This window comes from Rhinichthys klamathensis, unplaced genomic scaffold, assembly GCF_029890125.1.
Source record: "Rhinichthys klamathensis goyatoka isolate OS25496 unplaced genomic scaffold, OSU_Roscu_1.1 h1tg000365l_1, whole genome shotgun sequence".
Lineage (NCBI taxonomy): Eukaryota > Metazoa > Chordata > Actinopteri > Cypriniformes > Leuciscidae > Rhinichthys > Rhinichthys klamathensis.
This window is the reverse complement of record NW_026606874.1, coordinates 152,383-179,847: the sequence shown is the minus strand read 5'-3', so window position 1 is coordinate 179,847 and position 27,465 is coordinate 152,383. Positions and strand designations below refer to the sequence as shown.

The 27,465-nt window shown below is 37.3% G+C and overlaps 1 protein-coding gene across 3 annotated transcripts in view; it reads right to left on the bottom strand.

The window, feature by feature from the left end:
- The window catches only part of si:ch211-220f16.2 (golgin subfamily A member 4), a 72,746-nt gene extending 49,819 nt beyond the window's left edge, over positions 1 to 22,927 (bottom strand). Inside the window, exons 1-11 of one of the 3 annotated variants that reach the window (XM_056233260.1) lie at positions 22,912 to 22,927; positions 22,197 to 22,363; positions 21,670 to 21,825; positions 14,791 to 15,073; positions 14,098 to 14,213; positions 13,885 to 14,011; positions 12,670 to 12,761; positions 12,315 to 12,465; positions 8,494 to 8,591; positions 4,461 to 4,569; positions 2,727 to 2,860 (exon numbers count right to left, since the gene is read on the bottom strand). In XM_056233260.1, the coding sequence (XP_056089235.1) occupies positions 2,727 to 2,860; positions 4,461 to 4,569; positions 8,494 to 8,591; positions 12,315 to 12,465; positions 12,670 to 12,761; positions 13,885 to 14,011; positions 14,098 to 14,213; positions 14,791 to 15,073; positions 21,670 to 21,825; positions 22,197 to 22,241 (1,311 nt within the window). In that variant the 5' untranslated portion in view covers positions 22,242 to 22,363; positions 22,912 to 22,927. Of the gene's footprint in view, positions 1 to 2,726; positions 2,861 to 4,460; positions 4,570 to 8,493; positions 8,592 to 12,314; positions 12,466 to 12,669; positions 12,762 to 13,884; positions 14,012 to 14,097; positions 14,214 to 14,790; positions 15,074 to 21,669; positions 21,826 to 22,196; positions 22,364 to 22,809; positions 22,825 to 22,911 lie in introns of those variants that run through there. The other 2 variants (XM_056233259.1, XM_056233261.1) reach the window with 2 other exon arrangements.
- Positions 22,928 to 27,465: the final 4,538 nt, after the last annotated feature.

The following is a 27,465-nucleotide window of genomic DNA, read 5'->3' as shown; positions in this document are numbered from 1 at the left end:
AAATCGGCCTAAAACTCCTGTAGTGTGAGCCAGGCTTTAGCTAATCGTGTCAGCCATAAACATAAATCACAATTATATTTTTGATTATTTGTGCAGCCCTAGCTTAACTCAAACTGTTAAAAATCACTACACACCCTGTTTGTGAACTGCACACTTATTTACTGTGTGAAGAGGACGGTGATGAAACAAGAACAAAGAGAAGGTTACACGATCAGACGTGTTTTTGGAAGCTTACACAAACATAAACAAACCTGAGATGTGGACAATGCTTGATCACCTTCATCTAAACCAAGCGTTGCCTGCGTTAGAGGAGTGTCGCATATAGTTCAGGTAATTAACTGGCAACCAAATTATACATCATACAAAGATTCAACAAGATGTCAAAAAAAAATGTTGGGGAAAAAAAAGCAGAAACTGACCTTTCAATAAGCCTCGGCATCTTAAAAATATTAGTGACAAAACATACATGGGCAACTCTTGCTGTCAACCCATTATGTTGTATGATTTTGTAGGTCTGTGATAGTTTTAAGTGTAATTTTACAGAGATGATACAAAAATATGGTAAATGTTGTTGCTGAAGCAATTACTGTACAATATTGTCCTGAGAAGCTAGACAGTTTTTTTTTCCCTTTTCTAAATCAAATATTTGTTTCTGATCGTACAAGAGTGTACAATGAATATATATATGCATTTAATGCAGTTGACTTATATCAAAAGCTCATTGGCTATCGCCTTTTTTGTGACCCGTTGCGACATGCTTGTATTTTGGATGATGTGCGGATTTCAATGAGATATGCATTCACAAATGCATCTTCTTCACGAAGTGGATCAGAATAAGATTTTCAGCAATTAACAACTTAAACTAAATCAGTGGTTCCCAAATTTAAATGAATGGCAAAACTCAGCATTTTGTTTGTGTGTATTTATTTCTACCCCACCTTAAAATAACATTAAAACCGACATATTTTTAACAGTCAAAATGCCATACCAGGTCAAATACATGACGTCCAGCATCCACAAAAGCAGCATGCATATAATGCAGAGTATAATTACATATTACATACACATTATAATTAATTATAATTACGTGCAGAGTATGATGCCTTAGCAAATCGCGCTACATTACTGCCATTCTCAACAATGCACCTTTGTAAAAGTGAGGACTTACTAGTATGAAAAACAAATACAGACAGATTGTGCATAGAGATCATTTTAAGACTCAAACTCTCTTCGATACAAAAACATACCTTGTCTGAGTTCTTGTTTTTAATGTTGATATCAAGAATGCAATTTTTCCCAAAATTACAAATGAATGACATTGATTTTATACAACAGCTTAACAAACAAAAGGGTAATATTAAGTGATGTACATTTTAAACAGTATTGTCAGAATTGTTTGCTCTATTTTGCAACAAAATAATAGTTCCAACGAAAGCCACAGCAGAACTGCAACACACAGCGGTGTTTCGTGAACGAATCTGCAGCTTTGAACGAATTGAAAGAGTCAATGATTCAATGACCTATTCATACAGTATACATGATCGAGAGGACATGTAAACACTTAATCGGATTGAAAAACAAAACTGAAAGTACTGCGCATGTGTAATGACATAGAACTGGCATAATGACATATGAAGCATAGAACGAGCGGTTGTTGTTGTTGAAAAAAGTGTAACAAATGACAAATGAACATTGACTTTCACGATTCGTTCAAAGCCGAAGATGAAAACACCGGTGTGGAACTATTTCGGAACTACACACTCTCGTTGGACCTATTATTTTGTTGCAAAATTAGCAAAAAATACTGACAATACTCTTTAAACTGAACATCGCTTAATATTACCTTTTGGTTTGCTGAACTGTTGTAAAAATCAATGTTACATTTGCAATCGTGTGGATATTCAGAAACGTTGCATTCTTGCTCATATAATATATGATCAATATTAAAAACAAGAACTCACACAGGGTATGTTTTTGTATCGAAGAGAGTTTGAATCTTAAATCGATCTCTATGCACAGTCCGTGTCTATTTTTGATCTTCATGCTAGTAAGTGCTAAATCCCCACTTTTACAAAGGTACATTGTCGAGAACGGCAGTAATGTACCGCGATTTGCTGAGGTAATTTGATTGGATGTCATGCATTTACTGCATTTTACCTACTAGAAATACATGCTCAGTTTTAATGTTATTAAGGTGGGTTAGAATTAAATGAAGGCCAAAACTCTGCATTTTTTTCACGTACCCCCTCTGTCACCTCACGTACCCCAGTTTCAGAACCACTGCCTTAATGGAAAAGCTGTGACTGCAGTCTAAGTGGAAGAGAGGGGGTACGCAGAAGAATGTTAATGCCTAAAAAGTTAGGGAACCACTATTCTAAATTATACCTCAAACAAAACTATTGTATATCAACAGAGCACACATCTCCGTTTGGACAACTTTGGTACTGATTTTTGGAATAAATTATCATGATTACACTTTTCATCGGATGGGACGTATCGCTTCTGCACGGATTATAGGAAGTTAAATAAAGTGACTAGGCATGATTCATTTCCACTTTATTTAATTATTTTTAAGGTATTTCAATCCAGTAATTTCTCTCTGCATGATTTACAGCAGCAGTAACCGAGAAAGCGGGCTTAGCAAAAGGTCAGTTGGCAAGCAGTGTAATTGCTGACACGTATAATGATAGTGCCTAATACGTACAGTCCAAACAGTTTCTGTGTACCTGTAGTAATTCAATGCGAGCCTGAAGTTGCAGACGGTCCTCTAGATCTCCACATTGTTTCTCAAGGACCAAAATCTGCTCCTGTAGTTGGTTTCTCTCCAGTTCAAGCTCCTCGACAACAGACCTCAAACCATCTAAACAAGTGAAAAAACAAACAAAAAACAAATAGTTCATCCACATGAATAATGACAAATAAAGTGAATTGTTGTAATGTTTGTGCAAGTCAATAAAGAGACATTGTTGTAAGCCAGAATTCACTTAACTGAACTGTTCTGCGCATGTCTCTTTTGCCCGCGCACTTGTACCATTTCTCAAAGGGCTAGTGCAATAAACTGAACATAACATGAATGTATTGATATGTTTTACATTAGTTCTCTTTCACCAATCATACTTTATTTTGTGTAGAGCAAAATATTTAACAAACACAAAAACAAAAACGCACATCACCAGCAAAGTGGATGCTCACCAAAAAATAAAGCAGAATGAAAAGATAGAGAGATATCACTCTGAGAAGAAAACAAAACTGATGGAAAAGTAAAGGACATAATCAAGACAGGACACCAAAAAGGCTCTTCTTATTTTGCATATTCTTAATTTAGCATTCCAATTACGCAAATATTTTCATAATGACATGGCCATCTGGAATAAAGAAAGTAAGGACTAACTGTTCGACATGATTCATATTCAAAATGGTAAGCAAACGCTGCTTTGTTTACGGTTTGTACATTTGCAGCTTCAGTTTCCCTTTTTGAAAGAATACTGCCAGCTGCTGGTATAGACAGTTATTTCCTCTCATGTAGGCACAGAAAGTACCGGTATGTGCTAGTTGGCTGTTGACTATGCAATGTGTTAAAGCGCAACTTTTTGGTCCAGATGCAAGAGATGTGAGACGACAACACAGTAGACTTTTGTCGCCACTAGTTATTTGATATCGGTTTAGTGTGTCACGGTCTTAACACAGAATCATGATTAATTTAATACATCAACAACAATCCCAGTCCCTGTTAATAAAAACATTAATGATGTTGTTATAATTACAGCAGAAATACCAGATTAAATATTTTAAAAATTGGGAGCCTTTGAGTCAAAAAGGTTCAGAACCACTGATTTGAATTGGTGTAAAAATAAAAAAATAAATAAGTGTGTATTTTCTAATTTGCATTAGACATTGTATATCTAATGTAAGTTGATAAATAATAAGTTATTTGTTTGGGTAACACTTCACAATAAGGTTCATTAGTTAAATACATTAGTTAACTTGAACTATTAATGAACTGCACTTCTACAGCATTTACTAATCTTTGTTAATGTTAATTTCAAGAGTTGAATTAGTTAACATTAGTCAATGCACTGTGAACTAACATGAACTGCTGTATTTTTATTAACTAACGTTAAAGATTAACAAATACAGTAATAAATATAATGCTGATGGTTAGTTCATGTAAGTTAATGCATTAACTAATGTTAACCTTATTGTAAAGTGTTACCATTGTTTGGAATGAAAAAATGGTTAATGAAAGAAGGCAAATCCCTCCAAATGAACATATAATCTAATATGTAAATTTAATATGATCCACTTGGACAATCATTCTTATAATGTCAATGTGAAATTCATTAGCTGGTGCCCCAAGGTAAAAAGAGGAAGGTCATCACACTGCTGTGTGACCAAAACAAGACCAAAAACTGCACAGATCAAACATTTAGAACACGGACAGTGTCTAGTGAGTTTCACACCTGTATCTGCAGCACTGTGCTGTGGCCACCATCCACCCATATTCTCTCCATTCACATCGCAATCACTGGGACCTATCGGGTCTTGCCTATTATGAAATTCCAAGTCTTCCTGTAGAAAGAAATGAAAAAAAAAAAACATTTTTTACTACCACTTCTTTAAAATAAACAAATACCGTAATTACTTCTACGTGAGTGGGGGAAAAATCTACAAATTTAACAGGAGAGTTATTTGTGTCATCATTTATACTCACCCTCAAGTCCTTCCAAACCTGTATGGCTTTCTTTCATTCTTCCACATCTTCAAACTTTGAGATTCAAGATTGGTTAAAAGACATTTAAAAAAAAAAAAAAAATAATAATAATAGGGATGTGCCAGTTGCCAAATACCTTATGCGTAAAGGCACGGATAATGGCGTCAAAAATAATTGTACCGAATAATAGGAAAAATATTCGCCAGACAAATTTGCTGGATAACAGGTGAGCTAGGGCAGTGGTTCCCAACCTTTTTTTGTCTGAGACCCCCTTTTTCCCAAGAAAATATTTTAGGGCCCCCCTTCACATTTAATGATATTATCGCTCTTGTAAGCTTGCAGCAAGGATGACAAAATATGTTTTTTTCAAACAAACGGTATGTTTATGCACAAATAATAGCCTATAATATTGACAATACAATAACAAAAACATCAGTAGGCCCTTTGTAATTTAAAAACGTAAGCCTAGGAGAAGCCTATAAATTGGCACTATTTGAAATGCAAAAACAAAAATATTCACAGTGGTGTGTAGGTAAAAAAAAGAAAGAATATAGGCTATTACTAAATGACTACTGTCTGGGGCCTCAATACTTGCAAGTTATTTGTGAGGCTTTATCAATGTGAGGCTTTATTTTTTACACTTTTGGCGCTATAGCGAGTGATAATAAACTTCTGCATTTATTAACAGAATAATGCGTCTTTCGGAAGAACATTGTAGCCGGAACTACATCTCTCTGTGTACGTCTATGACGAGTCATGCAGGTACTGGGCTACTCCGCAGCGGCAGCGATCCGAACCAGTGTAAAATAGTCCCAAATGTAAACACTTATTATAGGTGTACCATAGTGGTTCAGGATAAGACCCGGATTGGAAAATGGATTCATGATGAACTCGCTCATTATATACATTTTGTAAATTTTGAACAGAAAAAAGTTAAGGACTTTTATTTAATGCTCATTGCTCAAACCTTTCAAAATATGACGCGACCCCCCACAGAGATCGGACGCCCCCTTGTGGGCCGCGACCCCCCTGTTGGGAACCGATGCTCTAGACCGTGCATGCACTCTTTTACTGGAGTGAGCGAAGTAATGAAGTAAACAGAACAATTTTGAACTCTGTTTTACATCTGACACATTTAGATTAAATATGCCACTCATTAATGGAGTTAAGCACTGAAATTTTATGAAATTATTATCCAAATTACAACATTTTATTAATTAAAATTTCCTGTGGCATGTTGTGTTTTAATGTTTTAACTACATCGAGGAGTGCTTGGCGCATGATAATTCCGCTTTAATTTGTGTTCTAAATAGCGCGCTCTGAGAAAATATTTTTGCGCAAGAAATAATCAATGATACGCACTTGACTCCATCTAAGCAGATGGCTTAGCAACATAGACACTATAATGACAACAGACACCGAAGGACTCGCTCAGTGTTCAAATAGTCCATTGGCAGGTTTGAATAAGTCCGATAACACAGTACTGCACAAACTTTGCTGAACGCAGCTGTGCTGTTGGTGTCCTGTCGTGCACAGACAGACAGTAGGAAACAGTAAGATATGCACATTTTATTTGCAAAATGTTTTATCAGTGACGGGTGGGTCTTACAATTATTTACACTGCAAAAAATAAGGCCTATCTGTTAACATTAAAAAATATATAAACATCCTAAAATATATGTTTACCTTATGGACAAAATTGCATTACATTTTATTTGTTTAAAGTAATGAAATACTAATTAAATGCTATTTGGCCAATGGAAAAGACTGAGAATAACTCTTCTTTGAAAACGTTCTCTGGAATGTTATACAGTTTTGATTTATTTATCCTAAAACAAGGCAAGAAAACAGAATGATTTTTTAGTAATGTAATGTGACAGCACATAGTCTGTATCTCATATTTTCTTAATGCCTTGCACCTTTGAATATGGTATCACTTGTATGGAATATGCATGGAAATGATACGCAGATGACCTTATGCATAGTAAAACGAGTTGTTGTAAGCTCCATATATGGCTATTTCGGGGAGATCTTCCGCTGACTGGGTTTTATAAAGGGAATTTTGCGCAGGTTCTGGCGTATTTAGCAAATTCTAGATTTTGTGCTTACGCACACTTTTAGGATGAAAACTACAGAAAGTTTTATACACGAGGCCCCAGGACTTTCTGAGGATGCACACCAATTTTGTAAAATGATGGCAATAGGGGGCGCTACAACACTTTAACTCCGGAACTGTATGATCTATGAAGTTGAAAACTGTAGCTAATAACTCCATAACAGTGTTGTTTCATCTGAAACCTTAAAGCTGTTCAATTCACACAAAACTTATTCATCAAGTTGCCAGACAAGACTGAAAGTATTGCCGTCCAATTAAAATGAAGAGACAATTATTGTCTATTGTACATAGAATAATACATCATACAAAGACACTTAAAAGACTCATTATATTTGAAAAGAGACATGGCCATTGCATAACTGTAATATATTTTAACATTTAGTATTATTGTTTTCATTATAAAATATTGAAATATTTATCGGGAAAGGTTACTGAGCTGGGACTTGGACTTGGGTCGCCCAAAGTGCAACTGTGTTAAATGTCAGAGCACTGCCTACGAGGCAATCAGCTCCGATGATTAGAAGTATAATTAGAATTCAAATAAAATATTTTATGAGTTATACAAGGTATATTTGTTAAATGACAACTATGAAGGGAACAGAATTACATTTAAAACAGGATTCTAGTGTAATTTTACGAACTTCTGGTTAAAGCCCTGCCCACTTCTGGTTTTAAACGAATACAAATACAGATAAAAATTATTTTGCATTTGTTACAGATACAGATATTGTCTCCAATGCACACCCCTAGTAATAACCTTTGGCTACACTGACAACCCTGACAGTGCATCTTCGCACACCATGTTTGAATGTGAATGACATTTGAGAAAGGGAAAGGGTTTCAGTGAACAATGTCTTAAATCATATGGTGTCAGAAGAGACTTATTTCACACAAGTTAATATGGACTACTTTTACAGTCCTATTTTTTTTTTTTACTTTTCAGAGCCTGGTAACTGTATGATTATATTACTGTATATGGAAAAAAAGCAGCATTACTATTCTTCAAATCATCTACTTTCTGTTCATTGGGGAAAAGTCATACAAGTTTGAAATGAAAAGGCCAAGTGAATGGTTTAAATCAATTTTTTTTTGCTAAACTACAACTTTGCAACACAGCAAAAATGTAAAAAGACTAAATGCAGATGGGTGACAAATTAAAGTTAAATCTGAAGGAACCCATGGCTGTGTGTTTGTGTGTGTAGGGGGGACATACTGCTGGCATGTTCTGGGTCCACTTGTCCCAGCATGGTTCTCCACTTTTTTGACTCAAAGGCTCCTCATTGTCCAAAACAAAATTAGAAAGCCCACCCTCATTGAATGTGCATGACCTTTATAGTGGAAAAGGACTTATTATATATATATATATATATAATAATAAAGTAATAAAGTATATAAGTATAAAAATGATGCAAAACGTGCTATGCCTTTGCAGTCACCAGGATCTCAACCCAACTAAACACCTATGGGAGATTTTGGACTGGCAGAAAGCACTCACCGCCACTATCATCAAAACACTAGTTCAAATTTTTTGGAAACTTTTGGAATCAATACCAAATTGACGGCATCAATCTGGCGGCACGTGGTGGCCTAAAACCTGACTAAGACACATTTTCCTTTAATTTGTCACTCATCTGTATGTAATTTATGTAGTAACTTTAGTTCATACCTGCAGGCTGCGTGGGGTGAAATATTTAGGCTTCCTGCTTTTCAGTCCATGGGCCTGGGCCAACTCCTCCTCCACTTCCTGTTGCCGATTGGCTAATGCTGGATCGGAGCAGCCAGGAAACAACCAGTCATCCTCAATCAGTTTTGTGCCACAAGACAAAGGTAATGGATCAAATATATTTAAGGGCAGAGTACAAAATCAGGGTTGAGGAGAGACAGCCAGGTAATTCTAGTGCAGATCAGAGAGTGGTAAAAAGTCGGAAAGCAGCAGGAAGGAGCACGCATTACAAATTCGGTTTTCAAGGCATGACTACGGAACAGAAGTTCACTCAAAGCCATCATAATAATTAAAGTGCAAATTACCATGATAAACATGTTTTTGAAGATATTTTTAAGAAGTTATAACAATTCGTCTCGGTCACAGCAATATGTGGACAAAATCACCTGAAGTGATACTTCTCTTTCTCTCACACTCCCCGTCAGGTTGGGAGGGGTGGGGGTACTGGGTCTTTTCATTTCCAACAGATAGAAATACTCAACTTTACTCTTCTCTATACAACAATAATTCTTTTGAGTTTCATGCTGTTACTGTCACAGCTCCTGTAAAACTCCATATTGTATCCACATTTATCGCCCTCCATGTCAGCTGGGAAACTTTCTAGAGGAGCTGGCTGTGCTGCTGTTCTCATTCCCTGAGGATGGCAGCCCACACTTGAAGTCTTTAGCTACTTAAAACATCCTATGAGCAATTCTGAGAGAAAACACTACTTTTCTGCATACGCCTAACCCATTTCTGGTTCTTTTGTCGAAAATGCTGTATTTTGGTCTAGTCTGACTACAGGGCCAGTTCACACTGAATGCACCAGTAACATCTGGCAAAATGCAGTGTGTTGTTTGATGACATCAAATGATTTTTCTATGGAAACCTCAAGTTGCAATTTTCCCCAAAATATTTCCAAAATTCGGAATTATAAAGAATTTGTGGAGTCTGTTTCAGTTAGTGGAAAATACGTATCAGTGAGCACCAGGTTTTAAACCAACAGACAATAAGAGGGCACAACAAATAAATATAAACAACAAAACTGGACCCCACTGAATTGTCTGGAGGAAAAAAATAAAAACTATCATCATTTACTCACCTCCATGTTGTTCCAAACCTGTATGATATTTTTTCCATGAAAGGTGTTCACAAAAAAAAAGACCCTACTAAGTGTAACTGTATGAACAAAATAAATAAATACATACTTACTTACTTACATACATACAGTGAGACAAAATCCAGTGAGGCCTAGAGGCTGATTTATACTTCTGCGTCGGACCTACGCCGGAGCCTCTACGCTGTAGTCTAAGAGTTGGTTTTCATTTATACTTCTGCGTCGTTGTCCGCATTGACGTGCAATTACACATGCAGAGGGAGCATGTGAAACCCGAGGGAGGGGTTCTAGCAGACCAATCACAGCACTTGCGTCCGCGTAGAATTGACGCGTTGTTACATTTTTGAAGAGGTGCACGTCAGGGTACGCGTGCTACACACAACCTACGGCGTAGCTACGGCGTGAGTTTGACGCAGAAGTATAAATTGGGCTTAAGACAATTTTTTTTTTTTTTTAAATCTTCGTTTTTCACATGATCCACATAAAGAAAGTCATACGGGTTCCGAATGACATGAGGGTGAGTGAATGATTACAGAATTTAAATGGCTGAAAGCCTGAACTTTACAACATCACGTAAACAGTTGCTAACGGTTCATTTTATAGCACAGTCTTGTGCAGAGATTGAAGTCAGGTAATTGGAAAAGAAAAAAAAAGGAAGACAAAATGACAGATGAAGGACAGGACCCCATGAGCCAGCCGCGTCTGTACTGCCAGAGTTTCCTTAGAGGAGGAAAAGTTGCAGAAAACTGCTGGTAGTACAGACAGGGGCGACCGATGGAGGCAATGAAACCTGCATGCACAAAACTGATGGGAAACTGTTCTCAGTGGCTGCACCCATCATGCAGAGCAGGAACAGAGGCAGAGATGGGGAGGAGGAGGGTCTCAGGGCCAATAGGTGGGAGAGAAGTGTTACAAAACAAATGTAATCAAAAAAACATTTTGAAACTCATTAAGCATGCCACCATGTCAGTAAGGCTCATTTCACACTAGATGCGTGTAGCAGGAGCAGAGTTGAAGCGGCAGTGCCGTGCAGTGCAGAATCTATTTTTGCTGCTCAGCTTACGCTCAGTTAAAGCAACACTGTATTATTCATGATTGACATGAAAAAAGAATAATTTTTACATAAAAGTATATAAGTTAGGTCTATTGTGTTTCACGTAGTCCCAATATGACTTTAATCAGTGTGTAAATGTAAGCATGTTCAACCAATTTAAATTATAGCTTAAAAAAACATGACAAAACAAATTTATATCAGACTACACACAGTTTATACAATACATTTATATAAAATTATTTAGTTTAACATGTTAAATGATTATATGGCATAAGTACGTAGGAGGAGGGAACATTGGCATATCACAGCAGCGAATGCTGCGATCGTAAACAAAAGAACATGATAGGCTGACAATGACTGGAGGACTAAAGCATCAGCTAAAGTTCGGTTGCACGCTAGAAATGATGCCAGTCTGAAAGCACAATGGGCACAAGCTGCTTCGGCTTTGCATTCTGCTTACGCTTCCAGTGTGAAAACAGGTGTAAGAAACCCAAATATCTCAGACATTTTTGTAAAGGGTTTATCCTCTTTCACAATTCATAGCAAGTAAGGACAACAGAACCTCTTAACAAATGGATAAATAAACAAATGGTAAGCAAATGTCACGCACTTGTGCAGACATCCCACCCTGCAAAAACTAATTTCCAGGAGATCGCACAACACCCCCTCAAAATCTGAACGCAAGAGGTCAGAGAAAATGCATTCGAAACACATGATACTACCAGGAGTAATGGCAATGCGTCTTGGCTGACCACTTAACGCATCTTAATACCAGGTGGAAACAGGCTTTCTCTCTCACTCGCTCGATTTCTGGGATATTGCATATAATATGTGGCCTCCAGGAAGCCGCTATCAATATGCGGGAAACTCCCGGACCTTCCAGGAGAGGTGGGATGTCTGAGTGTGCCAACAAAACAGACACACCAGAGCAAAAGCAATCAAGTGTCAAATTTATATGAAATCAATGATGAAAACTTGAATGAATTACAGTTTCAAGTTAATGAAGACTGCTCCACCAAAACGTTCATTTAAATCAAAGTTATGTTTGCAATAGCAAAATAATAAACAACACAATGCAGAAACGCATCTTTTAAATGTGTGGTCTTATGCTGCTCGCCATAGAAGCAAGGACACTAGAGGCGTAAGTACAGTACAGTACTGTAAGTACAGCATGTTATTGTGCTTGTGTTTCTTACAAAAATTGTCAAGAAGTTGGACCCTTGGTGGGTTTTCACTCTTGTTTCAGATGTCTCAAAGTGGTTCACTGAACTGAACAACAGACAAGAGAGGCACCATAGCCACTGAGGTGCTCGAAGTATGACTTGCTTAAAACACACAATGAAGGGCTGTCCAAAAAACTAAGGGCTGTTTTACAAGAAAATACTATTTCAGTCTTACTACCTAAAAAGCACTGTGATATATTAATATAGCTAATAAAATGTCACTGGTACACCCTGCAACACTTGACCGTGTAGACATGCACCCGGGGACTATTATGTCACAATTGATCATGCTTTCTGCTTTGTCTACCTAACAGCCGTCATTACATTTTAGGTAGAATCTATGATTCTTCTTTTTGAAACACTTGTGAATGTATAGCATATGCATCCTCACCCTCTCTCTCCTCCTCGATGTGGCTTATTCTGAAGGACATGACGTTCTTCTCGTGACCCTGATCACGAACCCTCTCTGCCTCCGTCACCATGGTAACCATTTCTTGCCACTCCATCACCTGCACATCATCCATGCTGCAAGTCTCACTCCCCTGTTATCAGAAATATATATATACTGTATACACAATTCAACCCACTTCACTAGACTAGTGAGGCTAGTTAAATACTATTGTTAACTTTTAAAAGTGCCATTTGAACACTCTAGTGACAAATGCTACATAAAACTTGAAATGGCTGTCCCTGACAATCATTGCTTTTATAATAAAGTCATAAAAGTAAAATAAATAAATCATTGCCTGTGATGCTGCCCTCTTGGTCACCTGCTCAAGGTCGGCCTGCATCTTCCTCTGCTGTTCCTTATATTCCATAAGCTGTTTCTGCAGTTCATCTGTCAATACAACAAAATCTTACCGTAAGACAACATGCAAATTAGGGATAGACACAAGTACCCACATTCTCGAGAACTTGGAAGTGATTAGTCTAATCGAATGGTTGATGCATTTTGTTTGTTTGTGGCAAGAAAAATGTATGGTAAAACTATCAGGATTTTACATGGAATGTTTCAAATTTGAAAGTGATGTTCCTTTTTGACACACATGTTTGTAGAATTTTTAATTCCAAAAAAAAGTCACTTAATGCATCAACCAATTTATATACTATGAACAAACTTCATGAAATCAGCCCCAATGTTGGAAGAAGTTTCTATCAAATCTCAAACCGAATAACCGATGGGACCAGATTGTTTATACCCATTGCAGAATAGGCCATTCCAGGATGACGCACATGTTTTTAATACTAGGAGAAGATCCACCAAAATGTTCTTTCTGTCAAAACTCTTTATCATTGAAGCATGTTTTATTCGATTATGCTGGTTTTGAAGAAGTTTTTAACAAAGTTAACCCAAATATAGTTAAGCAAAAATAAATAGTAACAACCAAATTTCAGCAAACTCCCTAAGCTAAAAGTTGTGTTAATATTTTTAAATGAAAGACGAAATATTAAATCCCATGGATCAATATTTATTGAGTACTTCATTCTTACTAGCAGTAAGTTCAAATGAGAATAGGAATGACTTTGATGGCAGCATCTTTATTTTATTTTTATAAAATACAAATACTTTTTACTACAAAGTAGTTTACTTTGGCAATCTACGTTACATTATATGGCAATGATGACAGTTCAAACATGGGGGGAAAATACTTATCGTGTTTCGGTTCAGTCCCAGAAGTATCGGAATCTGAATGTGGCTCCAAGAATAAATTGTTGAATTGAAAACATTTTCAGGGGTCAAAAAACAAATGTGGGTCACTTTGCATAGAGTTGATTTTTTTTTCAGGAACTTTTTTGTAAATGGGGTTGTACATATATCCAACTGACACATACAGTATGCATATATCCCAATAATTAAAAACAGTGCATATAATTATAATATACCTGATATTTTAATTGTTGGTCTATAATACTAGCCCAAACACTCAAAACACTGAAACACTGGTTCCACTTATTTATACCATTTTTTGCCTTCATATCTTCATACAGCTCCAGTTTACTGAGCATTTCCTCTCTCTCCTCTTGCAATTCAGTAATGCGACCATGTAAGGACATGATGTCAGGGGACATATCAAGAGATACTCCAGACTGAAGTCAAAAACAGAAAGAAGATAATTAAATTTAGCCGAGTATTTACGTGCAAATCTGACGAAAAATGCAATATACTTTCTCACCTGAACTTTTTTGAGTTCCTGCTCGAGCTGCCTAATTCGAGACTTGGACCATGCTTTCATCTTTAAGAACTTTGCCTCTGCTTTACTGACCTCGGAATCTTTCAGTTTCACTTTAGCTAAATTGGACAGAAGAGAACAGAAAGAAATATAAAAACAAAGCCACTGAGAGATTCAACAATGCGGTGACAGGAGGACACAGCAATCCTAAAATCATCCCACAAAATAAAATTACAAAAGTAACTACCCAGGCTGTGCATGTTTTAGTGTGTTTATCTGATTCATCTAATAAGGTTTGAAAAATGAATTGCCCTAATAAAAGGCAAAAAAATCAGTTAAAATCAGTTATGGGGGCAAATAATGCCTCATAGTGGAAAAGTTAATTTCTGTCACTGCAGTTAACAGACTACAGCACAGAATATAAAAGGTTTTGGGATCCAGCTGTCCTCAAAAGGCCTAAACCAGCCAAGATACCAGCATAAACACACACAAAATATTGTCGAATGATTGTTATTATTGACAAAATCACAGAAAATATTGGTGGGCTTTGTCAATATCACACAACCCTACTAAGAACATGTTTATTGGTGTCTAAACCAATAAAGTCACTGGGATGGGACAGGGGTTTAAGGTCATTTGAGAAACAAAGGTCAAACTGCAGATGACATTCTGCAAGTATGTGGCATAGTTGACTACCTTGCAGCTCTGTGACTCTCTGAGCTGTGATGCAGGTGGATTGGTTTGCTGAGGCGTCTGCAGGTAGTGATATAGAGCGCTGAAGAGTCTCAAGCTGTCTGCGTAAGGCCTGCTCCTTCTCTGACATCTCAGCCTCGTGTTTATTAGCAGCCCTGAGGAGCTCAGCCTCATGTTTCTCCATTAGATCTCTGACCCGAGCCCGAGTAATGTGACGCTCTGCCTCCAGCTTTGACTGAAAGTTTTCTCTCTCGCTCCGCAAGAGTTGCATTTGTTCTGTCAGCTCCTACCAAAAAAAAAAAAACACATACAAGTCACATGACAAATCGAATAAGATAAATGTGAGCACCACAGACTTAAAAGTGTATAGGACTGACTATTTCATATCCTTATGTGTGCACAAAACATACAAACAGACAGGACTTCTGCAGTCCTAACAGACGCCCATTAAAGGGATAGTTCACACAAAAATTTTTATTCTGTCATTAATTACTCGCCCTCACGTCATTCCAAACCCGTAAGACATTCGTCTTGTGTTCATCCTCAGAACACAAATTAAGATATATTTGATGAAATCTGAGAGCTTTCTGACCCGACATAGACTGCAAAGTAAACATCACTTTCAAGGCCCAGAAAGTTAATAAAGACATAGTTAAAATAGTCCATGTGACTACAGTGGTTCAACCTTAATTTTAAACCTTAAAAAAGACGAGAATACTTGTTGTTCGCAAAAAAACGAAAACTTTATTAAACAATTTCTTCTCTTCCGTGTGAGTCTCCGACTCCGTTCACGTGAGCACTATGCGTGTGGTGCTGACGCAGGCACCAGCCAATACTGACCCGGTCTTATGGGTTTGGAATGACATGAGGGTGAGTATTTAATGACAGAATTTTCATTTATGGGTCAACTTAACCCTTTAACGGGATAGTTCAACCAAAAAAAGTTAATCATTTATTCACCCTCAAGTTGATCCAAGCCTGTATGAATTTCTTTCTTCTGCTGAACACAATAGAAGATATTTTGAAAAATGTTGGTAACCAAACAGTTGTGGGGCACCATTGACTTCCATTGTATTTTTTTCTTTCATACTATGGAAGTCTCAATGGTCCATCAACTGTTTGGTTACCCTTATTCTTCTAAATATCCTCCTTTAACTTCAACTAAAGAAAAATTCATACAGGTTTGGAACAACTTGAGGGTGAGTTAATGATGACAGAATTTTAATTTTTAGGTGAACTATCCCTTTAAATACAGACATGAATTTTAATTTAAAAAAATTGAAAATCGCATCAAATTTCAATTCATTCTAGACTGATTTTTAGAAGCTCCTAAAAGCGTGAAATTTACTCTCAGTTAAAGACATCACAGCTCATGCACAAGCCTCTGGAATGGATCAAGCAGAGCTACAGAACCTCTTATTTAAACATTAATATATTAGAAATAGCAGCGATTATAGAGTGATAAAAACATATTGTGAATCAATTTGTAATATGTGATAATTCAATCAGGAATTATTCTTTTTTTATTATTTAAAGGGGTTATGTAATGGAAAATGTCCTTGATGTTTAAACATAGGAGGTTGAAGAAAATAAAGTCAGTAATAAAATAAGAAACAAATAATCAAATTACAAGCAATAGCCACAAATAAATACAATAGAACAAAGATACAAATAAAAAAACAGTGATTTCAGGCAGGTATAACAATAGTTTTCAGGTACAGAAATATAGTTAAATGTTAAGTAATACTGAACTCTTCACTGAATCACTTAAATATAAACTTAATCCTTATTGCATTTACAAAACATTGCTGTCAGTTGGAAACCTAATGTCCGTATCTTGTCATTTATTATTTTTTACTTCAAGTGTCACACCTATTTTGGACATTTGAAACAAGAGCAAATAAAGAACTGGTTTCTTGAATAAGTACAGCACATGTACAGTATACACACACACACACAGTACTATGCAAAAGTCTTAGGCACATTAGTATTTTCACCAAAAAAAAAAAAATGTTTTAAGCCAGTTATTTATACATTTTGCTATAGTGTGTCAGTAGGAAAAATCTGTTTACATTTCCAAACATTCCTTTCGCCATTAATTGTAATAATCCTTTGAGATTTTTGTATGTACAAGGACAGTGGCAATGTCCCCAAGACGCTTGAAGAAACCTACCTACAAAGCTACAGTACTGTGAAAAGTGTTATGCACTTGTGTAAAAATTAGTGCTGGGCAAGTTAACGCGTTATTATCGCGTTAACGCATTTATTAATTAATGCCGACAATTTTTTTATCGCGCGTTAACGCAGTTTTTTTTATTATTATTATTTTGAAAGTCCGTTGCTCACTGGCTCTGAATACACATAGGCCTACAGTCAAACCATGATCACAGGAGGGGTGGGATGTTGGTCAGCCAGCAAATAACCCACCCAAACAAGCAGTGGAGAGGCTTTGGCAGGTTCTCTCAGGTGAACAGAAAGGGAGACAGCGCCCCGCGAGTGAATGACAGGCGCTCTATGGATAGTAACCATGCAACGGCTTCTGTGCGCTACGCAGCTGTAGTCTTTTTAACTTAAATTAAAATTATACATAACTTTACCTGATAGGCCTGCGTTTAGTTTAGCGGGGATGCTCTGCCATGTGAATTCCCTCCTGTTGATGTCCTGATAACTATTTAGATTCTGGAAACTCACAAACAGCGAGCCAAGGATCAGTCTCTCTTCCAATGATTTGTGCTGCGCGTCGTGTACAAAAAGTTAGACAATTCAACTTCGGCAACGCGCGGGCGCGTGCGTGAGGCGAGCATGACCGCAACAGTTTCACAGGAACGCACCCGCTTGTCGCTGCACCTGTGCTCGACCACTTCACCTCACTCTAGGCTGATTTATACTTCTGCGTCGGACTTAAGCCGGAGCCTCTACGCTATAGACTACGCGTTGGTTTTCATTTATAAATCTGCGTCGTTGACGCGCAATTACACATGCAGAGGGAGAGTGTGAAACCCGGGGAGCGGTTCTAGCAATCACAGCGCTTGCAGTACGCGTAGAATTGACGTTAAATTTTTGGAGAGATGCACGTCAGGGTACGCGCGCTACACAGCTACGGCTAGGGCTGTGCGATATGACGATATATATCGGATGGACGATATAAAAAGCCTATCGTTTCATATTATGCCATATCGTTTATATCGTGGTGTCGCAAAAAAACATTGTTTACGGCAAAAATTTGGATGACTGCAATCTTTCACGCCACCATGGGGATGCAGGCAGAAACGTGAATAACAGCATGAATGAAGGGGTGACAGAACCGGGTGTTTCCGAGCAGGAGAAGAACCAGCCAGAACAAACCGAGGAGCTCGTTCCTAAACGAGGGGCTAGATGGTTTGGTTAACTTTCTATTTGTTGTATTGACCATTTTAGGGTGGTTTGGATAAATAAACGCCAGTCTCAAATAGAGGCCTGGTCTGTTTTTTAGTTTCGGTTTGTATTTAATCTTCTAAAACCCGTCAGATCGTCTGTTTAAACCAGTTCTGTGGTGCAGATTGCGCGCATCTGGGCGGAGTTGTTAGCGCAAGCAGAGTTAGCGGAGGCCGGAGAGAGAAGGAGATCGTTTTACAGGGTATAGCCTTCATTCTTTCTTGTTGATGTGTTTCGGGCAACAAGTTCATAGGCTCGATGGATATTACCAGTAATGTATTGTTCAGCCCATGGCTGTCACATCGTTTCGTTTTTTTTAATTCTGCCAATAATCTAAAAGCTATGGTTATATTAAATGTACAATTATCGTTATATACTGACTTCACCCTGTGCTGCAACATACATTTAGTTGTACATTCATTTACAGAAATCAGCTGGTTGAATTCAAATTGATGCTGTTATTATCGGATTTTCAGGTGATATTCCCAATTCATTCAGTTAACGGACGCTCTGGGGTAAAGTGTTCAGACTGCAGACTAAGCAACGATTGTATTTAATTGTACAGTACTATCATAACATAGTACAGACATGATCTTAATTCCATAATGTCCTTAAACATAACAATTTGCTGGCCATAAACTGACAGCGCGCGTCCGGTGTGCGATACCTCGAGTTGCTATAGACACGGCGCGCGCGCTTCTCGTCCGGTGAGCGACCCCCTTTAGACATAATAAAGTAGCCTAGGCTAATTCTTAGATTAACGGATTTGTTAAACACATTTATAAATAAAACGTAATCTTCGTTATCTCTAGGCCTACACTAAATGAAAGGCCTGTCTCATAGACGCCTGCCTCAAATACAAGCCGGTGCAGTTCGGCGATTTGGGAAAATAAAAGCCCGGGCTATTATTTGAAGTTTTACAGTATATCGTGATATATATCGTTATCGGGATATGAGATGACTTCTATCGTGATATGAGATTTTGGTCATATCGCCCAGCCCTAGCTACGGCGTGAGTTCGATGCAGAAGTATAAATTGGGCTTTACCTCTGTTTAATGTAATCTTACGTGGGAAACCATGGCATGCCATGACCAAACCTAAGCTGCTATCAGAGAAGTAACGTTGGTCGACTTATATCTGTAGTAGTGATCATGACCCTTTGACTACATAGACTGTTTCTGCTGCTCCCTGATACAAGATACCTGTTCAGAAAAAAAAAAGAAAAGAAAACTGGACTCTTTTTAACAAGCTAGATAAAAGGTAATGCCCTGGCAGTGGCAAATAGCTTTGTTTAAATATTTGATTTGATTACGTTAATGTTTAAGTTGAGATTTACAAGAAATATTTTATTGATACTGTGTAAAGGGAATACTGCTGGTATAAAAGCACCTTATTTGTTTAAAGTTTTTGCAAACCACATGTTATTGCACTTTTGTAGCAGTACATTTAAATCAAAAGTGCGCAATACACTACTTTAGAATTCATTATTCAATATTGCGCGTAACAATGCGATTAATCGCAAGAAATCATGCGATTAATCGCGATTAAATTTTTTAATCGTTGCCCAGCACTAGTAAAAATCCTGTAAAGTTTTGATGATTTTAAAAAATAATGTCATAAATAGATTTGATTTATCCATTCACTTCTATTAACTAAATCAAATCAATATTTGGTGTGAGCACCCTTTGCGTTTAAAACAGCTTTTGTTCTAGGTACATTTGCACATAGTTTTTCAGGTAGGTATTTCTTCAAGCGTCTTGGAGACATTGCCACAGTTCTTCTGGATTCAGTCTGTATCAGTTTTTTTTTTTTTTTTTTTTTCTTCATGTAATCCCAGACAGACTTGATGATGGTGAGATCAGATCTCTGTATGGAGCATACCAGCTGTCATCAGACTCATTGTGCATACAACAATTAACTGCATTACTACAATTAATGGCAAAGAGAATGTTTGGAAATGTAAACTGATATTTCGGTAACACTTTACAATAAGGTTCATTAGTTAATGTAGCCTATTAACTAACATGAACTAAAAATGAGCAATACATTTGTTACGGTATTTATTCATCTTTGTTAATGTTAGTTAATAAAAATACAACTGTCCATTAACTAATGTTAACAAATGCAACCGTTGATTTTAATAACTTATTAGTAAATGTTGAAATTAATATTAACTAAGATTAATAAATGCTGAAGAATTATTGTTCGTTCTTAGTTCATGTTAACTAAGGTAGTTAACTAATGACCCTTATTATGAAAGTGTTACCGATATTTCTTAATGATGACACACTACAGAAAAATATATAAATAACTTTTATATCTTTTGTATAAGATATATATTCAGCATAATTGAAGGCGCTTTCCCTAAAGACAGTGCTTCTACTCGTGCTCGTGTCAATGAAGCGAGTGGGTGACAGTTAATGAGTAGGAGTAGTGTAAACATATTGAAGACGTGCCTGCACATGAATACAGTGAGGATCTGGTAGGTGCAGTTATTCTTTGTCCATGTATATTTTCTTTGATATTTTCTCATTTGAAACCATAACATGCAGTTGTATGCCGCTTTTAACAGTACGCCATGCACACAAGGGTCTAGAGTAAAACTGCATTGGTATGTTGTTTTATATTTAATTTATGTGGTTCTGTGTGTACGTTGAGATTGAGAAGACATTTTTATGTGCCACATCATGCGTCATGTGACACCCGCTCCCTGAACAAAGTGCAATGAGCAATATTGTCAGCATCCAGATGACAGACTTTCAGGGTAACTGCGCTAGCAGAGTAGACGCCATTGAAAATAATGGAGATGCTGACAGAAGGCTTTTTAGTTGTTTTTTTTAGCTCCTTGGGGCTGTAATTCTTGTGCAATTTAAGATTTTACCGTTTATGAATTGTAAAGTGTTATATAAGTTAAACATTAAAAGTCCAAGAACACGGAAAGCAATAGAAATTACACAAAATTTTGGAACTAAGCCAAGTTTAGTTTTATTTCCTCCCAAATATGTTTTGTCATACAGGTGAAACTCGAAAAATTTGAATATCGTGCAAAAGTTCATTTATTTCAGTAATTCAACTTATGAAAACCCCAAATTCAAAATTAGAATATTGTGAAAAGGTTTTCATAGCTGTAAGCCATAATCATCAAAATTATAACAAATAAAGGCTTGAAATATCTCACTTTGCATGTAATGAGTCTATATAATATATTAGTTTCACCTTTTAAGTTGAATTACTGAAATAAATGAACTTTTGCACGATATTCTAATTTTTCGAGTTTCACCTGTATATCCTGCTCTGCACTTCGAGGGGGATGGGCAATATGAGCAGGACAGGGCTCTTCTTAAAAACATGTTTCAAGTAATTGTATGTTTGAACAGCATCTTAATGCATTTTTGAATAAATTAAATAAAAACAGTGGGCATCAGGCCACTGAACCATCGAACATATTTTTCAGAATTGAAAGTTACCTTGACTTGTTCATCTTTATTGCCGAGTGCTGCATCCTTCTCCCTGATCAACTCTTTTAGATGAGCCACAAGTTCCTGCATTTGCGTCAGCTGCTCAGTGATCTCAGAAAATCTTATATCGGTGCCTCCGGTGTCCACCGACGGGGAGCCAGGAGCCTGAGACAAGCAAAAAATCTATTAATGACCATGAACATACATGTAATGGATAATATACACTCAGAAGGTTGTTATCATAAATCACCCAGGGTGATCAGGATCCCACCGTGGAAGGTGTGTGTTTGGGGTCTTGCGTTACCCTGAAGGGGTTTATTTTGCGATAATAACCGGATGACTAGATTACTACACGGCATCTCACCAAATAAATACATACGTTGACATGACACATTTAGAATTATTTCTCAAAAAAAGATGCAGTTCACTCCAAGACATTCCCACATTAAACACTCCCAGGCAGAGGCATTAAATATACATCACAACAAATAATCTGTATTATGAGATATTTTAACAAAAGCATGTTTAATACTCACTCCATGAGCAGAGCCGGACTCATCTGCCGAAAACCACTTCAGCATTGTTTACACAACCTATGGCCTAGGACAGGTTTTAAATAAATGAAAGCAAATTCTACACAAAACTCATTTTACTGTCATCCCACTGAAGGGTTCTTCAAATCCAGTCCTGGAGTTCCACTGCCCTGTATTAAATTAAAATAATTAATATGCGTTAATATATATATTATATTAATGACATGTTCATATGCAAATAAATACATTAATTAATCATGTTTATGAAGTTATTTAAAATAAGTAACGTTAACGTTATAATCCCAGAGAGCGTTATACAGGTGCATTATATATCTATGTCATCTAATTGAAGCTTTTTCAGTCAGGGGATGAACATCATAAATTAATATTTTAACAATGCTAACCATCATCAACAATCACAACCTACTAAAGCGATAGAAAAAAAGACAAGAAAAAAATAACAACAACATCAACGGAACAATTCGCACATCTTCACATACCTCATAATGTTGGTAGAAATCTGATACTAAGCGCATAAAATTTAAACCATGACTTGCAGCAACTATGATGAATATTTAAAAATGAAATGCCAGTTACACTCTCTACCTAATCTTACCTGCCTCCCAATAACATGGAATTATATCGCGTCACATTTCGAAAATAGTACATGACAATATGCTCACTCGTACATGTTTTAAGATGCCACATATATATATACGTGTTGTGTTTAAAAGCGGCGATCCAGAAACTTCATTTTCTATAGGTTAATCAAGTCATCTCTTGCTCTGCTCTTGCTAATGCTCAAGTTCTTCTTCTTGTTGTTTAATGGCCGCTCACTGCTTTGGAGTATTACCGCCGCCTACTGTACATTGTGCCTGGTCGCCAGAGTCTAGTTGCTTCACTCAGTGACTGATACCAGTCTTTGAATTAATTAAACTTCAGTAAATTAATTTAAAAACAAATGTTAAACATACTACTGTAAATTAAATTAAATTAAATTAAATTAATTAAATTAAATAATATAATCTAAACTAAGCTAAACTGATTTAATTTAAAAGAAATAGCCTATATTAAATTATGTGTAAAAACTTTCTTAAATTAAATTAAGGGTAATGTATTCATTTTATTGTGTGTATTCTTTTGTGTACACATTTATTGTGTGTATTTTATTGTGTGATGTAGTCAGCCGGATCAGGGCCGTATCCAGATCAGATGGAGGACCTGCGCCTAGACACGACCACAACGCATCCCTGAAGTGTCAGCAGAGATTGTGTCAACTAGACTCTCCTCTGTGAAGGCCTCATCGACACGACAGCCATCGGCACTGATCCTCAACAAACCCGACTCCATACCGGTGTGACTCCGATCTTCAACCAGATGAAACTAGATAATATTCTGAATGTTCCAATCCAATCTGACTTATGACCTATAATGCTGCCTCAAGAACTGGCCCCTGACTGAGCCTGGTCTCTCCCAAGGTTTTTTTCTCCATTCTGTCAGCTGACGGAGTTTTGGTTCCTTGCCACTGTCACCTTTTTCGCCTTTTTTGCCTTTGTCGCCTTTGGCTTTTGGCTTGCTTGGGGACATTTAATTTAATATTCAACAATATTATTGATCTGCCTGCATTGACACCATTATATGAGTAATATAGCTGTAATATAGCTGTTTGTGAATATAAACGTTCTGAAAAGTTGTAAAGTCGAAAGTGCACGATAAATAAAGTTATTGTCTCCCAAAAGAAAAATCAACTCTGAACCGTCAATATGAGTCCTTTTTTATTCGAATCATACTGCTTTACGGTTCTATGTCACTAGAAGATACATTTGCATAATGCCCGCCTATGTTGTACGTTGTCTGCCCGTGAGCAACATGACCAGTCCTCAAACGTCATTTTACTGACGACTGCTTCTCAAATTCAACACGGGATTCGCAAAACGCTTGCTATTGAAATATGAGTCAGTACCCAGTTTATTTGGACCAGCTTGCTCCTCAGAATCACAACCTGTAAGTATGAATAATTATTGATGTAGGCCTATATATTTTCTATCATGCAGGTGTTCAAAATACTTAGTTTTGTGTTTTATACTGTGTAAGTTTCTGGCTAACCGACGTTATTACTGTCTTACTGAAATACTTATGCTAAGCAGCTGTGAGTGCAGATTGTCAGTCGTTCTTACTACTTTGAGTAAAGATAAAGGATGGAGCAAGATTTGTTTTACAAACGTTTGTTACATCAGTCATTCACGTTAGTGCTGGGCGGACATATGCACCGTTATTGATACAGTTCCTGCATGTGCACCGCAATAAATTAGAAATACGCACATCGGTTTGTTGGACAAACTCTTGTTAATGCTGATGGTGAGAACTTACAGTTGCAACATCTCATAATGTACCTCAAACTGAGTAGTGTATCACTGAGATATGTCCTGCTCAAGTTGTCCTTGCGATGGAGGTTCGGGTTGAATAACTAGTTTGCGCTCGGATTGATATGGTAAACATTGACATGGTAAACGTCATTGTTACTGTCTTTACAGTTCAATCGCTGAGCTGTAGGAAGCATCAGGACAGAGCTGACGTTCAGTTATGGTACACTGTAAAAAATGATCGTAATTTTAACGGTAAAAGACTGTAAAAATGCTACAGTGCAAAACTGTTAATTGGTTAACAGAAAGTTTCCTTACTATATACGGTAAATAACTGTGATAGATCTAACGGTACATTTAATGTAATTTTTACAGTAAAATACCGTTAAATTTACAGTTTTTGAAAGTGAAAAGAACAACTCATTGTATAATTTAAAGTGAAAAACCGTAAATTGACATTCCCACAATTCCCTGCATGACACTTCACATTTGGTTTATTTTTGTTGAAATAACTATGTTTCTTCTTAGTTTTCTTAGTTATTTTCTAATAAGTTATGTACATTAGGGTTTTATGTTACATTTAATGTTGTTAAATTAATGTTTATTGCATTTTTAAAATTTCATGTGTGTTACCATGTTGGTGTTTAATGTTTGTGTGAATAACACTGTGCAGCTTCAATATAATAGTATTAACATTCTTGTGGAAGATCTGCTTGTGATGAGCTTTGATTCATCATGTGACTCTCATCACTGTTGTGATGGTTGTTGGTTGTCAGTGTATTGTAATGGTACAAAACAGATATTAATACTACAAAAGGTTGAAAAATTATCATTATTTCAGCTAATGAATTACGGTTTATTACTGTAAATTTGAAGTTATGTCTGTAAAACCAAAAACGTTGATGCCGTATTTTTGACGGTATATTTCTGGTAACCACAGCTGCCAGTTTTTTTCCGTAAAAACAACGGGATTTTTTTTACAGTGTAATGTGTGTAGCTTCCGACAGGCGCTGTACGCGGTAGACAATCACAACAGACTGGGCCATCTGGCCATTCAGAGCAGAGCAGATTCTGGGAAAGGAGGGATTTAGAGAGACTGATTCATCCGACAAGTCGTTTGAGAATCATTAAACAATGTGTATTATGAGAAAATAAAAGTATTTTTTTACTTCTGTCACAATGGGTTGCAAAAGAAAAAAAAAAGAAGGTTGGATTTAAATGCAGCACTTCTTCTTTATAACAAACTCAAAGGAACCAAAACACTCACGAATATCACCCACGAAACCACAGAAACAGAACAACCAAGCATAGAGGAGAACGAACCATGAATTAATCCAAACCAAGGCTATAAATACACAGGGTCAGGTGTAATTAAATCAGTAAATATGAGATTTTTATTAAAAATTTAATGAATTTATACTCATACTCAGGCGAGAATGAACAGTAGCTGTGTTTCCATTACCCTCCAAATTGCGCAAAGTGAAACTGCAAATTTAAAATACGTTCAATGGAAACACGACAATTTCACAAAAACTTCCATTTATCACAAAAAAAAAAAGTATTTACTCTCGCATGAGGTGATTTTTCAGGCAATACGAAAAAGGAATATTTCGCAAAAGTGCAATGGAAACAGTTTTTTCGCATTTAGCCTACAGGTTACCTGGCCTACGTAAAAGTTGATTATTCTTTAACGATGGCGCGGTATGTTTGGACAGAAGACGAGACAGAGTTCTTTATTACAATCATAAAAGACAAAATAATTATTGGAAAATGGATTCTAAACAACAAAGCATTGCCACAATTTATCAAGACCTCGAAGAAGATAGGAGGGATAAACACCCAGAAACATCTCATACCTGGCTACTCCCAAGTATAAGGGGCCTTCCTAGGGTCTTCGTCGATTAAAAATAATGGCAAGTGCAGTGTCACAATTATGTTCAGTCAGTGTTGTTATCGTGGACTTTTAGTTTGTATTCTCTAGTTTCTGTGTTACTTTGATTTTCCTGCTTCTCTTTTGTTGTCATGGTTACTGATATGATTAGTTCTCTTAGTTCAGCTGTGTCATTATTTACCCTCGTTTGTCTACATTTAAGTTGCTGTGTTCTCATTTGTCCGGTCACACTTACGCTGAAGTGTTTGCTACCGCTCTTGTATTATTTGGACTTATGGATTTTTTTTTTATCACACTTTGTGTTAAACTCATCATTGTAATCTTCTTCTGTCTGTGGAACACTGTGTAGCAGAAGACCGGAACAAGAAATGGATAATGCAGCAAAATGTGATTGCCCAAAAGGCTGTTGATTTTTAAAAAAATTGTATACAGAACAATTCTGCTGTCTTGCCGTCACCTTCCCCTACGGTGATGACGAGACCCTCAAATCGTTGTTCTGGATCGGGGCCAACTACCTCACCCTGTAGACTTCCCAGACACCTCAGGACTTGACTGGATGGAGGCCATAATCAGGTCTAGAGAACGTCTCTCCCTGATCCAGGACACAGCCAGACCCAGAGCCCAGCCATACCACCCTCGACAGCGGAGAATTCGCTAGAGCCCCCCACAGACGGAAAGCGGCTGCCCACCGCAATGAGTGAGCCAGAGGAAGGGACAGTGCCGACCATCGCTCCGGAGCCGGAGCCCCAGAGTGAGTCTGACCAGGGGTGTGAGCAAGCTTACCTCTGTCACCTTCACCGCAAATCTCAGCCAGTCCTTCAGCCCCGCCTCTGCTGGATGCCTGCAGCCCATCGTCTTCCCCGGGAACACCTTGCTGTGATGTGAAGCCTTAGGTCATGCAACCACCAGCCTTGCCTGAGCGAGAGGATCTTGTGGCTCCGTCTCAAGCCACTAGCCGCGTTTCCACTGCCGGGCTGGGGCCGGGCCAGGGCTAACAGCGAGCCGAGCCGAGCCGAGC